This window comes from Lampetra planeri, chromosome 10, assembly GCF_965212315.1.
Source record: "Lampetra planeri chromosome 10, kcLamPlan1.2.h2, whole genome shotgun sequence".
In the NCBI taxonomy this organism is placed as follows: Eukaryota; Metazoa; Chordata; class Hyperoartia; order Petromyzontiformes; family Petromyzontidae; genus Lampetra; species Lampetra planeri.
The window spans coordinates 360698-379904 of NC_136116.1; the positions used below are offsets into that span (position 1 = coordinate 360698).

A 19207-nucleotide genomic window follows, 5' to 3' on the forward strand; every position below is an offset into this window, starting at 1 on the left:
TTGAATACAGTCATGGATATGATGTGCCACAAATGAGAGGGATGCCACGTGCAGGTGGCATCGCGCTGACCCCGGCGCCGTGCAGCTGCAGGCGTGCCTGCTTCTCTCCCCGAGCCCCTGGTCGCCTGGCTTCCTTGCCGGACTGTGAGCCATCCCGGCACGGCCTGGCACGGGAATTCACGCTCCTCTGACACACAAAATAATCATTAGCATTGGTGTGCGTGGCTCAGTGGTTTGGTGACACTTTCGCCTCACAGTAAGAAGGCCCTGTGTAGTGTTCTCTCTGTCGGTATGCATAACTCTCCATGAAAAAAAACTACCAAACTCGTTTTGTCATGCCTTAGGAATTATTTAACCAATAGCGATGAACATAGTACAATAGGTGACGCAGCTTTATGAAAGGGGAACATATATGAGCACAATCACTGCTATCTCTAACTTTAAGAAAATAATTGCTCACACTGACGCGACAAAGGACGCGGTTTTCCATCCTGGAAAAGCAAACCCGGATTTTTATCTCCAGCCAAGCTCGGTTCTCTCGCCATGATCCTTTGTGGAAATTTTCCTTTTTTGTTCAATATTTTCCGTCCACCTCTCTGAACCGTGTCACTGCAGCCAATAGCCATCGACGGTGAACGTTCCTCTCACGTTGGTATGCTACTTTACAACATCAGCACCTTAGAAATTAATGCATTCAATGTATAAATCAACAACGAATTTATTGGACGTGAGAATATAACGTGCTTGCTCGGGAATGAGGAGCGATGGGGGTTGTGATGGTTTAGAGAAAGCATTTTTGCTCTGCCAAAGCCGGAAAAGCAGTCTAATCGGCTTAAACCCATGCCACTCTTCCTGTGCCATCTGCCAAACGCCGGACGTAGGCCGTGTGTGTCCAGTGAAATGGAGAGACTGCGTGCCGACTGCCACTACTGCTACAGTGTGTTTTGTTAAAAATCAGGTTCTTTTGCATGATCGGCATCCACATGAAAAAGTAAACAGTAAAAACCAGTTACCGGTTTTCCGCACGTATAGACAAAACAATGTAACACGTTCAGGTGTTTAACAGAAGGGTAATGGACAGCGCACTCGACTAGCAATGCAAAGGTTGGCAGTTAGATTCCATCTTCCGCCACGGCCGTTGTAAACAATGGGGCGAGTTTCCCAAATCTCCACCTACCCCCTCACAGCTCTGCCCACACAGCGGGATAAATGGGTTCACCATAGTCTATGATCGGCAGGTTGCATGTGGTGGGGTAAAGTGTGGGTAATGCCCACTCCTTGAAAACGTGTGGTCCGCTTGGAAGATAATACGTTAATGCAAAGATGAAAGTCTGGTTACGCAGTGCTGTCAACATCTCCATTGAAGAGGTCATGACTTCACCAGCCCTCATATGCAATATCCACCTGCATAGGTGCTCACTAAAATCACTTTCTCTGACAATAAAGTTCAATCCAGCGATAAAATAAGCAAAAAATCCACCCCATTCACAAATCTGTGATCCTCCACATAACAAATACCATAATTTTTTACACACCAGATCGGTCATGCGGCCTTCTGGGACTGCATAATTTCAGCAGCATTGGTTAAACATATCGCAAGGCATTCGTTTGACATCCACAGAAAAAAAACATTACCGTTAACTGAATGAGACAAACCCCAGGAATATACCGGTTACTGGTTTGCCACACATACAGAAATCTCTTGTCACGGAAATTTTTACCTGCCCTGATGTCATGGTTAGCAGACTTGACTTTCCATTCTAGAAGTCGCTGGTTCGATTCCACCAATGAGAACCGTTTCTTGACTCCCAATGTCTTAATACGCTTTTAAAAAAAAAAATATAAAGCCTTACCACGAACTTCATAAATAGGTTATAGATTAAATATGTGTGTGCGTATATATGTGGTGTCATTACGTGTTTACTATGTATGTTTCAATTGGAACCCTGGAAATCATTGCAAACCAGATGTTAATCCATCTCCAGGAAATGTTCATGTGAAAAGAATATGTATTATACTGTACTGCAACACATCGTGTGTCTTGCAGACTCACCTGTGGCTGTGGTGCTGTCACGTTGGGAGGCATATTCCTGGGTGAGGACATGCAAAACTCCGGCAATGCCTAGAGGGTTCAATTGCAATTCCAACGCTCCCACGTTGGTGCCCTTCTGTGTCCGTTGCTTCTGCGTCTGGTTCCGCGTATAATTCTTCCAGGCTTGAATGACACATGTGTGTGTATGTGTGTTTGCTTGCTTGCGTGCGCTAAACACAACCCGTGTCTGGGTGGAGTGTGCGAGTGTGAGCGCCTAAATACAAGTCTGACATCACCACCAATCACGATCACCCCCACCATCATGAGTTAGATGACCCATTCCCAGTCTGTCACGATATTTTCCTCGCTGCATGAACGGTGGAGTGTTTGCGAAATGGAATCGAACCGGCTATCGCCGGTTCTGGATTGCACCGCTGTAGCAACTCCCTTGCTTCTCAATTAGAATATGTTATTGCTTGACACCTCTTCAGGTACAGCAAACCGGTAACCGGTATTTTTTTTACCGTTTTTTCACGCTGCTACCATGTAGCGCTTGTCCAGCATTTACTCCCAGTCCTGGATTATGCTGACAGAGTCTATTCTACTTACTCTCAGAATTGCCTTAAAAAGATAAATAACGATAAAATAACAATCATTTGTGTTTCATCCACACCAGCGCGAATCAAAGAGCGCTTCGTATGTATGTATGTTAAATTTCTGTCGCACCATACGTAACTAACCGTGCTAATTGGAGGCGCTTCACATACAAAACACGAATTCGGCCTAAGCAGGAATCCTGCCGCTGTTATTATATTGGGTGGAGCGCCGAGTTCCGACCGCACTGCACCGGATAGAATTCAGAATAAATAAGTCAGGATGAGTGATGACCCAGAAACTCACTAGTTCACTCCAAATACTCACTCACCGGTGGTCATTGCCTCCTTGTCACTCTTCTACCGCTCCTACCACGGTGACTGTTCTCGTGAACTTCACTCACTGATTCATGCTGAGGACTCGGTCTACCACACTGACTGCTTCTTCTCATCCACCCTGAATCCAACCACGACACTGCAGGTCTCGAGACTTCTCCTTCTTCCCTCGGACTGCTCCACTTTGAAATTCCCTCTCATCGTCTGTTTTCCCAATCTAACCTTGCGCAATTAAAAACCTGTTAACTCGTATCTATTACGACTTTAATCGTGCTGTTTTCTGCTTGCCGCTGGACGTTTTTGATCTTTGAGCCTGTGCTGAGGAAATATATAAGAACAACCTACACGGCCCTCACCGAGCATTCGGAAGCCACGTTGCTTGAGGACATCTGACACCAGCTCACCACGAAGACAATTACATTCACTAATTATTAACGCACTTTAAACTTTTAGAGCATACTGTGTTGCTGATTTCACGATTACACCCATTGTTTGGTGATACTACGTTGGCAGTGGTGCTCAAGCACAAACAATAACAATTTATCACATTTGTCAACAACACCGTAGCCTTAAAAGGAAAACATATAGTATTGATGTATAAATGTATCTGGAGCTGATCTATATGCTATGAGGAAGAGCCATTGCCCAAAACGTCACCTGTTTTATTATATAGATATTCTCCTTTGAAGGCAACAGTGTTATTAATGGAAGTAGGTTGTTACACATTAAGCTATATTCCTGTAATTACATAAACATGTTAAAAGCACTCTGTTCTACATGTAAATGTTTTTATTGTATAACTTAGCATGTAAGTGTTTGCAGCCAACATGACTTATAATTGCTTTTTGCACACGTGATTATTTCATTTGTTTGGCAATGTCGGGTGGTGGAGGGTCTTAAACCATACATTTGGCCAGATCATTACGTGGCCTAGCTCAACAAAATTATTCTGAATTATTGTTTTACTTGACAAGGTTGTGGTTTTGTGAGGCCTCATACAAACTGTACTAAACCAGATATGCAAATTTAAATCTGATACCCGCCATGTATCTGAGGCAGGCTTCTCAATTATACATGTGCAAGAGGACAGACGCTCGGTTCAATTTCAGCGTAGTCACACGAGCACTTCTGTTCCACCTGCACACGAGTGCAGCCAACGCTGCACGCTTGAATCTCAAGGTATTCCAATCCACTAATGTGTAAGCCACATAGCACACAGTTGTTTCAACTAGTGCACAAGCACTTTATTTTCCTATCATTAGTGCTACTCACTTCCGAACTGCCAATCACTTTGTGAAGTTGGTCTTTTACACAGACAAACCCAGCCATTTTCTCAGCCAGCCCCGGTCTATCAAAACTGAGCAGCCGACTGCGATACAGTTCAATATAATATTTCGGTACCAGATCTTGGTGTAAATCAATTCCTGCCAGCTAAACACACATGCCAATTCCCAGACAGGTGGCAACCCTAGCACCAAGTGATATGTATTTTAAGTGTAATGATGTACATATATTCCTTATTTTATAATTTGGTTCTTTCGGTAAAGTCACGTATACAGATAGAATAATAAATTAAATAATAGCATACTACGTATAAAAGAAATAGCAACACAAATCTTACCAGAAAACTATAGACAGACATATAAGCAGACAGACATCATAAAGATACACAAAGAGAGAACACGTGTCGGCAGTCACGAAAGCAGTCACGAAAGCTCCAAAATTAAGATTCCTTATTTTAATTTACCAGATTAGACCCACCGAGTTATGTAGGTCTTTTTCAGAAGCGACCTGGCCGCAAACGATATCTCAATGAAGTGGCTTATCATGTGGAGATTTAGAGCAGCCACATACTATAAGTGCGTGTACATTTTAAATGTGGAGGGGAAACCCGGAGGACCCGGAAAAAAATCCATGCGACCACTGGAAGAATATGCAAACTCCAAATATACAGGCGTCAGGGATAGGGATCGAACACACGTCCTCCTACATACCAGGCGAGGTAGTTAACATCTTACCACCACAGCGCTCCTATATAATGTGTGCATGCACTAAAACATGTGTGTATGTGTATGCGTAATGCAGACGTGCGCTAGAATGCATAGGTGATTGCTTACCAGAGACTAATTTGTCAAGTTACAAGTGGGGAGAAAACATAGAAAAGTTTTCACCAACCCGCACTGACCAGCATGGTGAAGTATGGTCAAATAGTCCCCACGACTGGCACTTGCATGAGTATTGGATTGACAGATGGATTAAAATAATAATTGGACACATAATAGGCATGATTCCCATAATGTGTGGTATACATTTCGAAATTTTTTATTTTACCTTGCGAATCCTCGCTGATTTTCAAGACTCTTCCAATCGTGAGTGTTTGGAGAAAATCCACGTCGCATTGGAGGTGATCAAACTCAAAGCTCCGAACACACAGATGCGATAATTGGTTCAATACAAACTCTGGACTGGTTTCGACATTCAGTGTCTCATGAGCGGAGTCAGGCTTGCTGGCACACATTCTGGTGAACTGCCAGATACTATGGGCAAGGGCACCTCTCTGCTAGACATGGGTCCTAGTTCGACCCGAACCTCTATAATTGAATATTTTCGTCGTCTTATTTGTATTGTTACTCATATTCTCCACAGCAACGCTAATTATTTTGTGCTGTCTTATATAATTCTGCGTCACAACAGAACAATTCCTCACTGAGACAGTGGCAATTCAGCCAGCATTGATTCCAGGAAGTCTGACTGCAAGCAGCGAATGTCGTTAGTATTATTTTATGTTTAATTTTAATTATTTTATTATTTCCATTCTACGTGACTTTACCGAAAGAACCAAGAAGAAGGTCCAGAGTCGCTTGAATGCATTCGCAGTTGGCCTTATGGCCCATGGGACGCGTACAGAATACTTTTATTTCGCATGTGAAAGGACAAATATGTTCATGAGGGACGAGCATTGTCTGCAGTTATCTCGTCGCGTGGATGTCTGCATGGGGATTGCCCTCCACGAGATGGCGCTGTGGTCCCTGAAAAATAAATCACGAGAGGAGTACCGCCCCCTTACCCCGTGTGGACTTCGCCCCGAGGCCCAGGGAAGAAGGTCCGGCGATTCGTCTGAGGTCATGGCCGACCCCACGGGGCTTGTTCAGACCGTGCTGGGGCCCGTGGCCGTGAAGGCCCTGGGCGTTACACTGCCCCACGAGCACCTGAGCATGACCTTCGACTGCTGCTTCGTGGAGCCTCCCGCTGGCCATGGCCACCGGGCCACCATGGAGTTCAATCTGAGCGGCCTGCACTGGATCCAGCAGCACCCGTACAGCCACAGGGGGAACCTGCGCCTCGGCGAGGAGGAGGAGGCCGTGCGACGGGTAGAGGGCTGCGTCCTTCACATCGCCTCCAGCAGCACCGCGACCACCACTATCGGCACAGTCGAGCACCACCATCTCCACCGAGTCTCAATAACGGGCCAATGACTCGTTTGTCGTCAGAATGTACAGCGGGGCGTGGAGTTCTCCGCAGAGCGTAGAACATTTACATTTGGGTGAAAAGCAAAGCACTCAGAGAGAGAGAGAGGGGGGCCACAACTCCACGGGAGGCCGACACGGAACGTCTCTGTAGTGATAGGCCCGCAACTTACTTGCTGCACTCCTAACTCCGTCGTGCAGATGAGTACACGCGGTTTGTGTATTACATGTCCGTGTATGCGGAACATCGGTAAACAGTTTAGATACATAATACATCACGTCACTGGTCGGGCTAACGCCGTGTGCTGTTTTGCTTTACCGGTAACCAAATAAAACAAAAACGTTGACCTGTTTTCCGCACGTGTAGTAAGACATCAATAGCAATTTTAAAAAAACGTATGCACCGTTTTGGCTGAGAAATGAATGTCGTCACAGTCGGGGGGTCGTGGTCAGCAACACCGGACAGCCCAGAGGGCCCCGGATCAATTCCAGTTGAAACAACGGCGCAAAGTTTCTCAAATCTCTGCAGCAGCAGCGTTAGTCGATGGGCTGGTGTGGCGTGGTGGGGTAAAGTGTGAGTACGTCCATCTCTTCCTCCAAGACGCCTGGTCATCGTGGAAGAGCAGATCAAACACCCTTTAGCGCTCCCGAAAGAGGATGCGCTTGCGCCAGCAGTGGCTTGAGCGAGCGATTGCAGGCCAGATGCACTTGGATTTGCGTGCATGTTGTAGGGTCAGACCTAACATTCGGTTCCCATCTTCAGACTTGTCTTGTGGGACCGGTTATCGAGTCGGAAAATGGTCACCGGTTGTCATTCATTTGCTTTGGTTTTATGTTGGCAGAGCTAAAACCCCTTGGGCTATAAACGCTCATTTTCGATGGGGATCTCGTTATACCATGGCATCCTCGTTACTACAGCACAAAAACACGTGCATCGGCATCACGGTACAAGCAGCACACAGGATACGACGTGGCGAGTTCGACTCATCTCATACACAAAGTATTTGGTGCAAAACAGCCCCGAGATCGGTAAGATTGTAAAAAAAATCACTCAAAAGTCTGCAAAGCAGAGCGATCAATTGCACATACACGTGAAAGGAAATATGAGATACAAAAGTGATTTAAACCAAGGATGGTAGGGTTTTGATCTACCCTTAATGGTAATGTAAAATTAAAACCGATTTTGACAACCCTATTCGCTGTGTTTCACATGTTTCAGGACCTATTTGCGTTCCGCGAGGCTGGAGGAGGCGCGCTGGTGGAGAACAGCACCACGGGGTTGTGCCGGGATATGGGGGCACTGCAGCGCCTGTCGCGCCAGACAGGCGTGCACGTTGTGGCCGGGACAGGGTTCTACGTGGCCAGCACCCACACCCCAGAAACCCAAGCCATGACTATTGAGCAGGTAGGCACCAGACGTGGGCGAGTGGCATTGCGTACACCTCTTGTTTCAGACGATCACGGTTCGAATCTGGCAGGCCACCCTAATTACGGTGACGAGATTTTAACTACCTCGCCTGGTATACAGGAGGGCGTGGGTTTGATCCTGACCTTGACGCCTGGATATTTGGAGTTTGCATGTTCTTCCCGTGGTCGCGTGGATTTTTCTCCAGTTTCTTCGGTTTTTCCCTCCACATTTGGAATCAAGATGCGTTTAGACTAAATGGCTGCTATACATTTCCAAGTGATAAGCCACTTCGTTGAGATATCAGTTGTGGCCAAGTTGCTTCTGAAAAACAGCTATATAGCTCAGTGGGCCTTACATGGTAAAATAAAACGTAGTTTAGTTTTAGTTTAAAGGAATTGACCCAAAGGAGGGATGATTGATTAAGTTAAACCACAACTGGTATTTTCACCGAAAACCTTCTGATTGCAGGCTGCTTACTTGACCACTGAGCCACCTGACCTGATGTTGCCATGGTGTTCGTACAATTCTAGGCACCATCTGCTTCACTCATAGTGGACGTTAAAGATCTCATGATGTAATTCAAAGAAGAGTAGGCCATTCTGTGCCCATTGGTCACACGGCCTTCTGGGAGTGCATTTCTTCAGCAGCATTAGTTCATTACAAGCTAACTCTGGACCAGTTCAAACATTTAGTGCCTTATCAGCAGAGTCATACATGCTTGACTTAAATTCAGTCAATACTCAATCAGGTTGTATCTAAACGATGCATTTGTATGTGAGTTTGTTCTTCATCTCACTAGCGAGCTGAAACAATTGGCATGTTAAATACTTGTACACATTACAATTTTTTATGTTTGGCTGTCTGGGGTAGTGGAGGATCTTTTGACAGAAATTGTGAAAAATCATTACATGTCCTAACCCAGTAATCAATTATTATGACTCTATACTCAACCATATTGTGTGATGCAAAGTAACAGTGAATGTCTAGCCAACTAACTCTTGTGAATCCCCTGTGGCTACAGTTGGCTGGTGTGATGCGTGGCGACCTGCTGGACGGAGTAGATGGCACCGTGGTGCGCTGTGGTGTTATTGGAGAGCTGGGCTGCTCGTGGCCTCTGGATGAGACGGAGCGACGCGTATTGCAAGCAGCTGGCACCCTGCAGGCCGATGTCGGGTGCCCAGTCATTGTGCACCCTGGGCGTCACATCTCCTCCCCGGCAGACATCACCCGCGTCTTACTTGAAGCCGGCGGGAAAGCTCCGAAGATCGTTATGTCTCATCTCGACAGGTACGATGGCAAATATAATTCACGGATATTCACGTCCTAGTTCAATATAGGGACGCTGCCATGGTGAAATAGCTAGCAGCACGCCCGACATTAAATCCAGTCTATTCCATCATCTGGCACGGTAGAATCAATGGTGCAAGTTTTTTTAAATCCTCCCCACTCTCTCTTTCCACCACCTAGCGGTATAAATGGGTACACCGCAGTCAAACGGCCAGTCGTATGTGGTGGAGTAAAGTGTGGGTACGACCATCTCTTCCAACACGCCTGGTCAATGTGGAAGAGGAGATAAAATATACCCACGAGTTCTAGTGGAGACCCCTTTCTGCCAGCAGTGGCATGAGAAAGCAATTACAATGCCGCACCTTAATTCCCCATTCCTGTACCAGGGGCGAGTCTATTCATAGGACAACCACTGATGACTTCCCCACAAAACGGTACTCGTTTTAACAGCCCTGGAGGAGCGATGGGCTGGATAAACTCACAACCTTCCGATTACGATGAGATGAAACCGTCCAATGACACTAAGCAGTCAGCCTGGTAGTCCGAGTCCTCAACACGGGTGGAGAATTCAAGAAGTAAAGTTTATGGAGACAGTAACCATGGTTGTAGTGATAGATGAGTGATAAGGTGGTGACTGGCCTCTTACGAGTGAGTGACTGGAGTGAGTCGATGTTGAATCATCATATGCACATTGAACTTTCAGTATTCCCACTTGCTATCTGTGATTTCGGCGATTCACGAATTGCATCTGGAACTCTACATGACTGCATCGAGGGAGAAAGAAAGTAATGAGATAAAGTGACGAGAAAGAATGTGATGTGAGAAAGTGATGAGGTTAAGCGATGAGATAAATTGATGAAATAAAATTATGGTTCTACTATTGTGCAGCATCATAATTTAAGGTAAGTTAATTTAGAAACTATTATTTAATACTTTAATATTTGTTTTTATTTACATTATAACCGATTTGTATGTTCTTGTGTTCTGATCATTTTAATGTATTTAATAGCTTATTTATGTACTCTATGAGATCTCTTTTACCAGTGGCAAAATATGATAGTAGGTTTTTACCCTTTTAACTGGTACAAAACTGACACCTTTATTCAAGGCATCATGTTTGCAATGACCACAACACAAGTAGTCAAAAAAGCAAACAAAAAGAAGCAACTCTGATAAGGATGATAATATGCACTGACAGTGTAACGTTCACTGACAGTGCATATTATCATCCTTATCAGAGTTGCTTCTTTTTGTTTGCTTTTTTGACTACTTGTGTTGTGGTCATTGCAAACATGATGCCTTGAATAAAGGTGTCAGTTTTGTACCAGTTAAAAGGGTAAAAACCTACTATCTTATTTATGTATTTAAGGCCAATATCATTATCCACAAAATTTGGTTTTCACGAGCATCTCTGGAACGTATTCTTCGCAAATGACGAGGGAAAACTGGATATACTTGTTCTCTTTTGCATATTTTTGTATTTGCTTACCTTTCCTATAGTTTGCACTCCTATCGTTTTTTGAATTGTTTGTTGTTGTAACGTTCTGATGCGCCCCTACTGGACATCTGTGTAAACGAGCTTCATAGATCATCGTATTTCTCCTGGATAAATAAAGATTCTGATCAATCTTGTATTGTTATTATGTTTATGCACAAATACACAGGACCTTGTTGGAGCGAGAGGCTCTGCTCGAGTTTGCAACACTCGGAACCTACCTGGAGTTTGACCTGTTTGGCACAGAGGTTCTCGATTACCAGCTCAACCTCGATATCGACATGCCCAGCGACAATGAACGAATACACTGGTTAGAGAATGCACAACCAGTAATGCATATGCACGCACACAACACCACTGTATGAAATAATATTGCACTTGGATGCTTGCATTTAATGTCTTTATAAATAACAAAGTAAGCAGACTATACACCTCTTGTTTCCCTCAACGTGAAAACATTTATGTACAGTAGGCTCTCGATTATCTGCATGTGGTTTATCCGATTTACGTATTAATCCCATACTTGCATTTTGACATAAATTAATAACTCATGGATTTCTCCTTAAGCCCAAATTAATAATCTAAAAACAGTTATACATTGTTATTCTTGGAGGTGTTTATTACAAGTCACATGCTTAAACCGAACAAATATGTGCTCCGGTTAATTTTAAATGCACATGATCGCCTCTGTAGTACAGTAGTTGCATATATTTACAACACTGAACAGTGGGCGGAGTTTGATGTTGATTGGCGTGGCTCTGCTATCCTCTTCTTGGGCCGAGTCTTCTGCGCGGGAGCAGAAAAGTTAGTATTTGTTCTAAATAGAAAGAGTAACCATTGAAATCGTCAGTTGTGCTTCATTTTGAGTGATTTATGTATTTATACATAGAGATCTACGGAAAATATATATTTTTGGATTATCCGCGATTTTTTACTATCCGTGGCCGTCCTCCACGTTATTAGCATGGAAAATCGAGAGTCTACTGTATTTTTGTTACACATCTCATTGGCCAATCAACCTGCCCTCTGTGATAGCGCATACATGAAGACGCACTGGATCAGCACAAGCAAACTCTGGACTGGTTTTGGCATTCATTGTCTTATCAGCAGTCAGGCTTTCTTTAATCAATACTAGTGAACTGCCAGAAGTTTATAGGATATGACCTTCTGTGTGAGATATGAGTCCAACGGTTTGCTTGTGTTAAAGAATGCTGCTGAAAGTATGCACTCCCAGTAAGCAAAGTTTGTGGGGAATAATAGCCATTTTCTATACTTTTGAGGCATAAACAATTCGAAAATAACACTACCCAGGAACAAAAATCGTGTTACTATTGGTCCTAGCTCTTCCCAAAACTATAGAATACAGTAATACATCACGCAAGATAATAACGACGTCCCTACTCTGTGATGTGCGTCGTGTCTGTAGGATTGAGTTCCTGTTGGCGGAGGGGCTGGAGAAACGCCTACTTGTGTCACACGACATTCACACCAAACACCGCCTCACCACGTTTGGTGGACATGGGTTTGAGCACATCCTCACGAAAATCGCACCAAAGATGCTGCGGCGTGGGATGTCTCAGCACGCACTCGACTGCATCCTGCGTACAAACCCGCAAACATGGCTCGCCTGGCCTGAGCAGTGACTCCGTTTGATTAGAGGCCTGGGTACAGACAAAGGCTGCTAAAACCTTATTTTTTGCATTCCTGGAAACCGAATGAAAAAATATATTAAGACTTGTTGCCAGTTTGCCACACACTTAGAAATGTTTATCAATAGGAATAACATTTATTCATGTTTTTTCATTGAGAAATGGAGGGAGCTGTTGTGGGGTAATGGTCAGCAGCACACTAAGACTCGCGTTCCAGAGGTCACAGGTCTATCCCCTCTCCCAGTGTGGCAGTTTAAACAACGGCGAACTTTTTTCAATGCCCCCCAGTTCTGTCCACCCAGCAGCATAAATGGGTATGCTACAGTCACTCAGCAGGTCACGTGTAGTGGGATCAAGTGTGGGTACTGCATACTTGAAGCTCCCTCTAGTGGAGGCTCTTCCACCAGCAGTAACGTGAGCCAACAATTACAGGATTGCACCATTACCTTTCAAATAAGAAACGTGGGCAAATGTACTCGGGCTGTCGTGCGGTTGTGCGTGCATGTTAGTGAAATTTCATACGTTATCTCTTACTCTTTTGGAACTGACGGAAATTACAGTCTGCCATATTTTATAAGCATTTTCTGTACCCAGTGCCCTTGTGTCAGCCTTCGATATTCTCTAGAAAGAGCACTAGTTGTCTATGTAGCAATCTTTACTGTGATTATATTTTAAAATGTTGAGTTACATATATGACTGTGACGATTTAATGTATTTTACTCAAAGTGATTATGAAGGATTTAACAAAATGCTAAATAATTATAAAATATTTTATGAAATAAAAAATAATCTCTTAAGATCCGATTTAGTTGATAAGTAACATCAAGAACTCAGCGTGGACAATGCCGTTGATGCCTCCACACCTCACGACAAGCACTTTCTTCCCTCCGCCAGATCCCACAGCTACTGCAGGGTAGACACGCGACCTTGAAGGTCTGCCCTCGCAGTATCCCACCACCATCTGCTATTAGGGCTTCCCATGGTATGCCAGATTCGTGGAGACCACTCCAAAACCTGCCTTGCCTCAGATTCCCTCACCTTTACACTCAAACTTGTATATTTTTTAAAGTGATTTCCATAACTATCAGCTGACATCTTCTTGGTTCTTTCGATAAAGTCACGTAGAAGGGAAATAATAGTACGGGGTAGACCCGTGTGATGTAAGAGAAAAAAGTTTAGCTGGAAGCATATTATATTTTTTGCGACATAGAATTGTAATGTATTACTTACTGTTAGTAGCTCAGCTTATTGGAGAGTATATTTAGTATACTGATGATACTATGTAGTTTATACTTTAGTTCTTTACGTGAGGGTTTAGTTACTGCAGCTTCATGCTATTAACATTCCTTCCCTTTATTAATGCTACCCCTATCCCCTCCCTTTGATGCTGCTAATCCTGCATAATGCACGGGCATAATATGACTTTGAAACCCCCCGCCCACCTACGCATTTCACAAGTAGTGACTAATCCCATATCTGCATTTCCCATAAATATGCCAAATTCCTCTTGATATGCAAATTCTTTTGTCAAGGCGCTCTTCCCCCTCCAACCCAGCTTAAATATACGCTCCAAGCCTGGGGTGTTTCATTCAGACGCTGTCTTCCCGACAGACCTGTTCTTCACCTGAAGACGCCTGCTTGCGTTGTGGCCGAAACGTCGTGAGAATTATTTTATTTTATTATGTTGTTTTTCCCTTCTACGTGACTTTACCGAAAGAACAAAGAAGATGAATCCCTGCAGTCACGAAAGCTTTAAATCGAAATTTATCAGCTGACAATACGCCTCCTTCCCATATCTATCTCCCTACATAAAGTTAAAACAGTATGAGTAAATGACTTAGTGGGACCCCCCCTCCAAACCCAGACATTAAAAACTCGTGAATGATGTCACAGACCTCCCCCATTCACTCACCATCACAAGGCCCGCATTGTTACTTTTCCCTTCTTGCTGCAAGACCGTTACTCTGCCGTGCGTGTACACGGCGACACCCAACTCTCTCTGCCAGGAATTTTCCACGAGTGTTCCCTGCTACCTAGTGCTAGCTCCATACAAAACAAGACCATGATGTCATTATGTTCCTGGCATGTACAACAAAGGTAGCACAGTGACGTGTTTTCCATGGTGGACACAGGCTACCTATCCATATGCCACATCCCCACCAAATCCACGAGTGAGCAGGTGTGAATTTGTTCGTGTCGCTCGGAATCTCGCGCAGCATTAACACTTTGATAGTCTGATTGTGTGCACACTGGTGCGGTACCACATTTGAGTGTGGCTGAGAACTTGGACAAGGCAAAACCATTGCATAGAGTAACAGACAATATGCCTCCATTACATATCTGTCCCTCCGTGTAAAAAAATACAAGCATGTATACATCACAAAGTATAATTACGTCTGATCAATTTTAAACAGCATTGTGGTCTCATGTGATTCACTTACATGATCGCAATTCAGTGTTCCCTACGCTTACTGCATGAGCGCTACAGCCCAAATATTGCTTTTGGAAACCTAAATATGAAATGAAATTATATGATTTTTTTTTAAAATACGGTTACTGAGCACAGGCCCAAAATGCCAAGCGGTCAGCAAAAAACAGCACTGAAAGCTAGAATCGATATAGAGTTAAAGCCTTTCTTGAATTGAGCAAGGTTAGTATATAAGTGCTTGGGAAAAGAGACGATGGGAGGGAATTCGAAAGCGGAGAAAGAGAAGTGTTGTGACCTGCAGTGTGGTGGTTGAACACAGCGTGGACGGGTGAGTCCTCAACATGGGTAGAGGAATCAATGAGTGAAGTTCAAGGGAACAGTGACCATAGTAGTCACTATAAAAGAGTGTGAGTGAGTGGACGAGTGAATGAGTTGGTGAGTGAGAGTGAGTGTTTCAGCAATCTCGTTGCCCATTTTACGAATGTGCCACTGAAGTCAGCACATTAACATTTCTGTTTCCATAGCATCGTGTAATCAGGCAGCAAGCATTAGGAGGCCCGGGCAAAGGGGGCATGCGTCTGTGTAGTGTGGGGGACTGAGAGCCAAGTGTGTGCGCTGTAAAGACAACCGCTTTGATTTACAAAGAGATTGTGCCGTTTGGTGCCACAAAAAGCGCACACAGAAGCATCGCCCTATTCATCCACGCCGTGCCCAACTTACGCACGTTAGAAAGCAGATCTTGTACATGCTCTATCAACTGCTGTATAAAGTCATTACGGTTTGGTTAATTATTATGATATATAACTTTTCTTCGCTACTGCTACCAAACGCTTTTGTATATTTTTGTTCAGTAATGGTGCTAAGCGTCATTGAGCAACTTCAGCTGTCTTACAATTGTTTTGCGTTATGTTTATGTTCATGCATATATGGATAAACAGTCTGGACAGGTGGCTTAGTGGTAGAGTCAACGGCTCGCATTCGGTAGGTTGCAAATTCAAATCCTTGTTGGTGAATTGACAGCCTTTTCATTCATCCGGGATCATTAAAATAGTACCAATTTGTGGGGCAGCCAACTGTGGTTATCCTATGGACGGACTCATCCCCACCATAAGTATGTAGTGGGACTGATGGTAAGGCATCACCGCAAATGTTTATGTTGTGACGGTTTTTCTAGTTATTTACACATTCGATTTTAATTTCACGCTTGCAACTTTCATCAGCTGGATGAGACCAGGTTACTTTGGGTTTGAATGGGGTCCTAGGTGGAAGAATGTCAGGCACATATGACCAATGACAAGCCGATGATCAGTTGGCAGATCATCTACACGGTAAGTATAGGTTTCAAGGACATGAACCTGCTTTTGCTGTTCCATCACTCTATAGTCCAGCAGACATTCTTGCTTGACCTGTCGTCGTGCATTCATGATATGTAGATGCGCCGGATACTGGAAGGAACAGTTGTTGATGGGGAGGCGATCCCACAATAGTCTGGGACTCGCGTCTTGCCACACATTGCCATACTCCCACGCACCCTTAATTTTATTCATCAAAAGAGACACTTTGTTGTTAGACAGGTTGTCGTCCTGATTAGAGGACTATCCACCCATTGTGGTAACTGGAGCCATAATCAGACCATCGCACCCCCTGAATTCCACAAAAATTCAGGTGATATTGTTCCAGCTCCTGAAAAGAGGAATGGCAAACCTCTTCCCCAGCGAATGATCAGACATTCCACATGGCCAACAGCAGTGGTTTTCTGGAAGATGGCATAAACACCTGTCCCCCAAGGGCTTCTGGCACAAGTTTAACTTGGTGTTCGGAAATTGGTCTACAGGTTGGAGAGATTACGAGTTCCTCGTATCTGTCCAGTGCGCCCAACCCCGTTAGCCACCGTGATGGATGTGAGCACACCATGAGGATAAACAGCTGATTAGCATCAGCCTTATATACACAAAAATCCCCCTATAGCCTTTACAGACTGTTGCGGCAACTGCTATTAGCAAGCACCAATGAAGTCCGGCGCGGCAAACGAGAGGGTGGGTTGCCAGCACCACGCCCGGCCGCCTTTGTCTCCATAGTGGTGGTGTTTACACACCGCACCAGGTACTCATTTGAGGCTGAGTCGACCTAGGGGAGACCCAATAACGGTTCAGATCATCGTCACCGGTGTTGGCCGTGAGCGGGAATCGAACTCAGGTCGCCGAGTTCGTAGCGCAACGCGCTAACCTGTATGCTAACATACGCACATCCAGTGTACACTCAGATACACATTACACTCACATAGACATACAGTCGATCATCGATAATTATCCAGCGGCTTGGGGGTGAAGGGTGGGCCGGATTTACAAAAACGACAGATAATCACTAAGTAATTATTTAAAATAGCTTATTTTTGCACATTCTTATATAACATTCTTTTTTTGCGTTTTTAATTTGTTTACTAAATGAAATTGGAATATATAAGCATACAAATAGACAAAAATAAATATTCTACTCCAAAAAGTTACTATATTTACTGTATCGTACTTACCACTCCAATTTCGAAGAATCTGTAATGTCCCTAGCACAACTGTAGTGACTAACTATGAGCAAGCACCATCGGGGTTAACGCTCTGAATAATGAGTCCGTCTATTGCCGGCGACGCTACTCAGTCAGGACAGTTGGTAGGCTGCCTGACTGGTGGCGCCCCGAGATGGTGAAGACGACGACGACGACAAGAAGGATGGTGAAGACGGCGAGAAGAACGGTGAAGACGACGAGAAGAATGATGAAGACAACGAGAAGAAGGGTGATGAAGACTTCAGCAGCACTACGGGGATCCCACTCCAACAACAGCCCCGAGGTCCCCTACAGGGGCCCCTTATACTGTCAGCATGGCCTCACTCCGCCCCCGGCCACGCCCCCTTTCTGGAACCTACTAGCAGGTTCTTGGTGTGCCCCTTCTGTGACCTTTCCCCTAGATCCCCCTCTGGTGTATATCCTGGTCTGCTGATGTCAGGGCTGCCGTATGCCACAGATCCTGTGGGCGATACAATGGAATCCTTCTGAGGCGTAACCTCCGGGCTCGCCCGCCCCGGCTCGTCGGACAGGTCAGACACCCGGCACTCAGGAGGTGGAGATAAACAGTCAACATAGGGTGGAATATAGGGTTTAAACCGTGACGGGTGCACAAACCAGTGACCGACCTGTATACGCACGCACTGCAGCCACTTGACTTCAACCACTTCAACACTGCCCTGCCATGACCGGTGCAATTTAGGGGACATACCCAGGCGCACCTGGGGACAATGCAACCATGCCTTGTCCCCAGCGGTCCATGGGGTCCCGGACTTCCCCCTATCAAAGTGAGACCATGAACTGCTTTATTCGAAGGGGATAAAAGAACCCCACCCCCAGTGATTTCCTAGCTGAGCCACTTCCGCAGCCTCAAGGGTACGAGCATCTGTGCACCTGGGGGAACCCTAACAGTTTCACGCACCAGGGCCCGAACCACAGCGTTAGCCATACACAACCCAGTAGGGGACTCCAAATATCTCAACCGAAGCCCCGATGGTAACTCAACACAACCCTGGTCAATACAAATCCGGAGGGGCATTCTCTTTAAAAAATCGGTCCCCAATAAACATGGCACCGCCAATGAACTTGAACTAACACCGGGCCTGTGGATTCAATATCTCCAATCCGTATCGACGCCACAATTTGGCCCACAATACCTAAGCTCCCGCCATTAGCGGCAACACAGGGACTACCCACAGGACCAAGGCAACCCACCGTCGATGGCAACCTCCTGTAAACAAACCCCAAAACAATGGTGGCGGATGCTCCCGTATCTATGAGCACCCGCACCTCAGCACCCTGCACAAATCCACTGACTGTGGAAGATCCTGCTCCCGCGGCCATAACATGGTGTGCCAATGCGGTCCATTGCTCGGACCTCCGTGGCCAACAATCACGCACCGAAGCACCATCTTCGCACCCCGTATCCCTATGAGGGCGTTGGCGTGTACACCCGACACCAGAGGTCGCAATCGGATACCCAATACCCGTACGCTACCCGATACCCAGCTACCCGTACCCGGCCGGGTACGGGTACGGGTACCCGTTTGCGACCCTGGTGCGGCTGGGTACAGGTACGGGTAGGCCGTGAGTCACTGGTGAGTAACCGTTTGTCACTCATTTCCCAACGTCTTGTCTCTTCTCACAATTCAAGTTCCTAGAAACAACCCACCCGCGTCTGCAACATGGCTTCATCTCAGAGGTCGCAATCGGGAACCCGATACCCGTACCCTACCCGATATCCGGCTACACGTACCCGGCCGGGTATCGGGTAGGGTACGGGTAGGGTACCTGTTTGCGACCCTGGTGCGGCCGGGTACGGGTAAGGAATCAAAACCCGTTTGCAACCTCTGCCCGACACCGACTGCAATAGAGATGCATGAGGTGGCTGTGTCGGCCGAGTGAGTGATGTATCGTGACCTGCCTTTGGGTTCAGAGGAGCGGAGGCCGGCAGG

The 19207-nt window shown here is 45.4% G+C and overlaps 2 protein-coding genes across 2 annotated transcripts in view; one reads left to right on the plus strand and one right to left on the minus strand.

The window, feature by feature from the left end:
- The window catches only part of LOC144720786 (voltage-dependent L-type calcium channel subunit beta-3-like), a 25294-nt gene extending 15287 nt beyond the window's left edge, over positions 1–10007 (minus strand). Inside the window, exon 1 of the mRNA XM_078597826.1 lies at positions 71–10007. The gene's annotated coding sequence lies outside the window, so the exon portion shown is untranslated. The remainder of the gene's footprint in view (positions 1–70) is intronic.
- Positions 6027–13064, plus strand: LOC144720784 (N-acetyltaurine hydrolase-like). The gene is made up of 5 exons (XM_078597823.1): positions 6027–6332; positions 7648–7833; positions 8858–9123; positions 10788–10928; positions 12045–13064. The coding sequence occupies exons 1-5, from the start codon at positions 6087–6089 to the stop codon at positions 12259–12261; spliced, it is 1056 nt and encodes a 351-aa protein (XP_078453949.1). The 5' UTR covers positions 6027–6086; the 3' UTR covers positions 12262–13064.
- The last annotated feature ends 6143 nt before the right edge of the window (positions 13065–19207 follow it).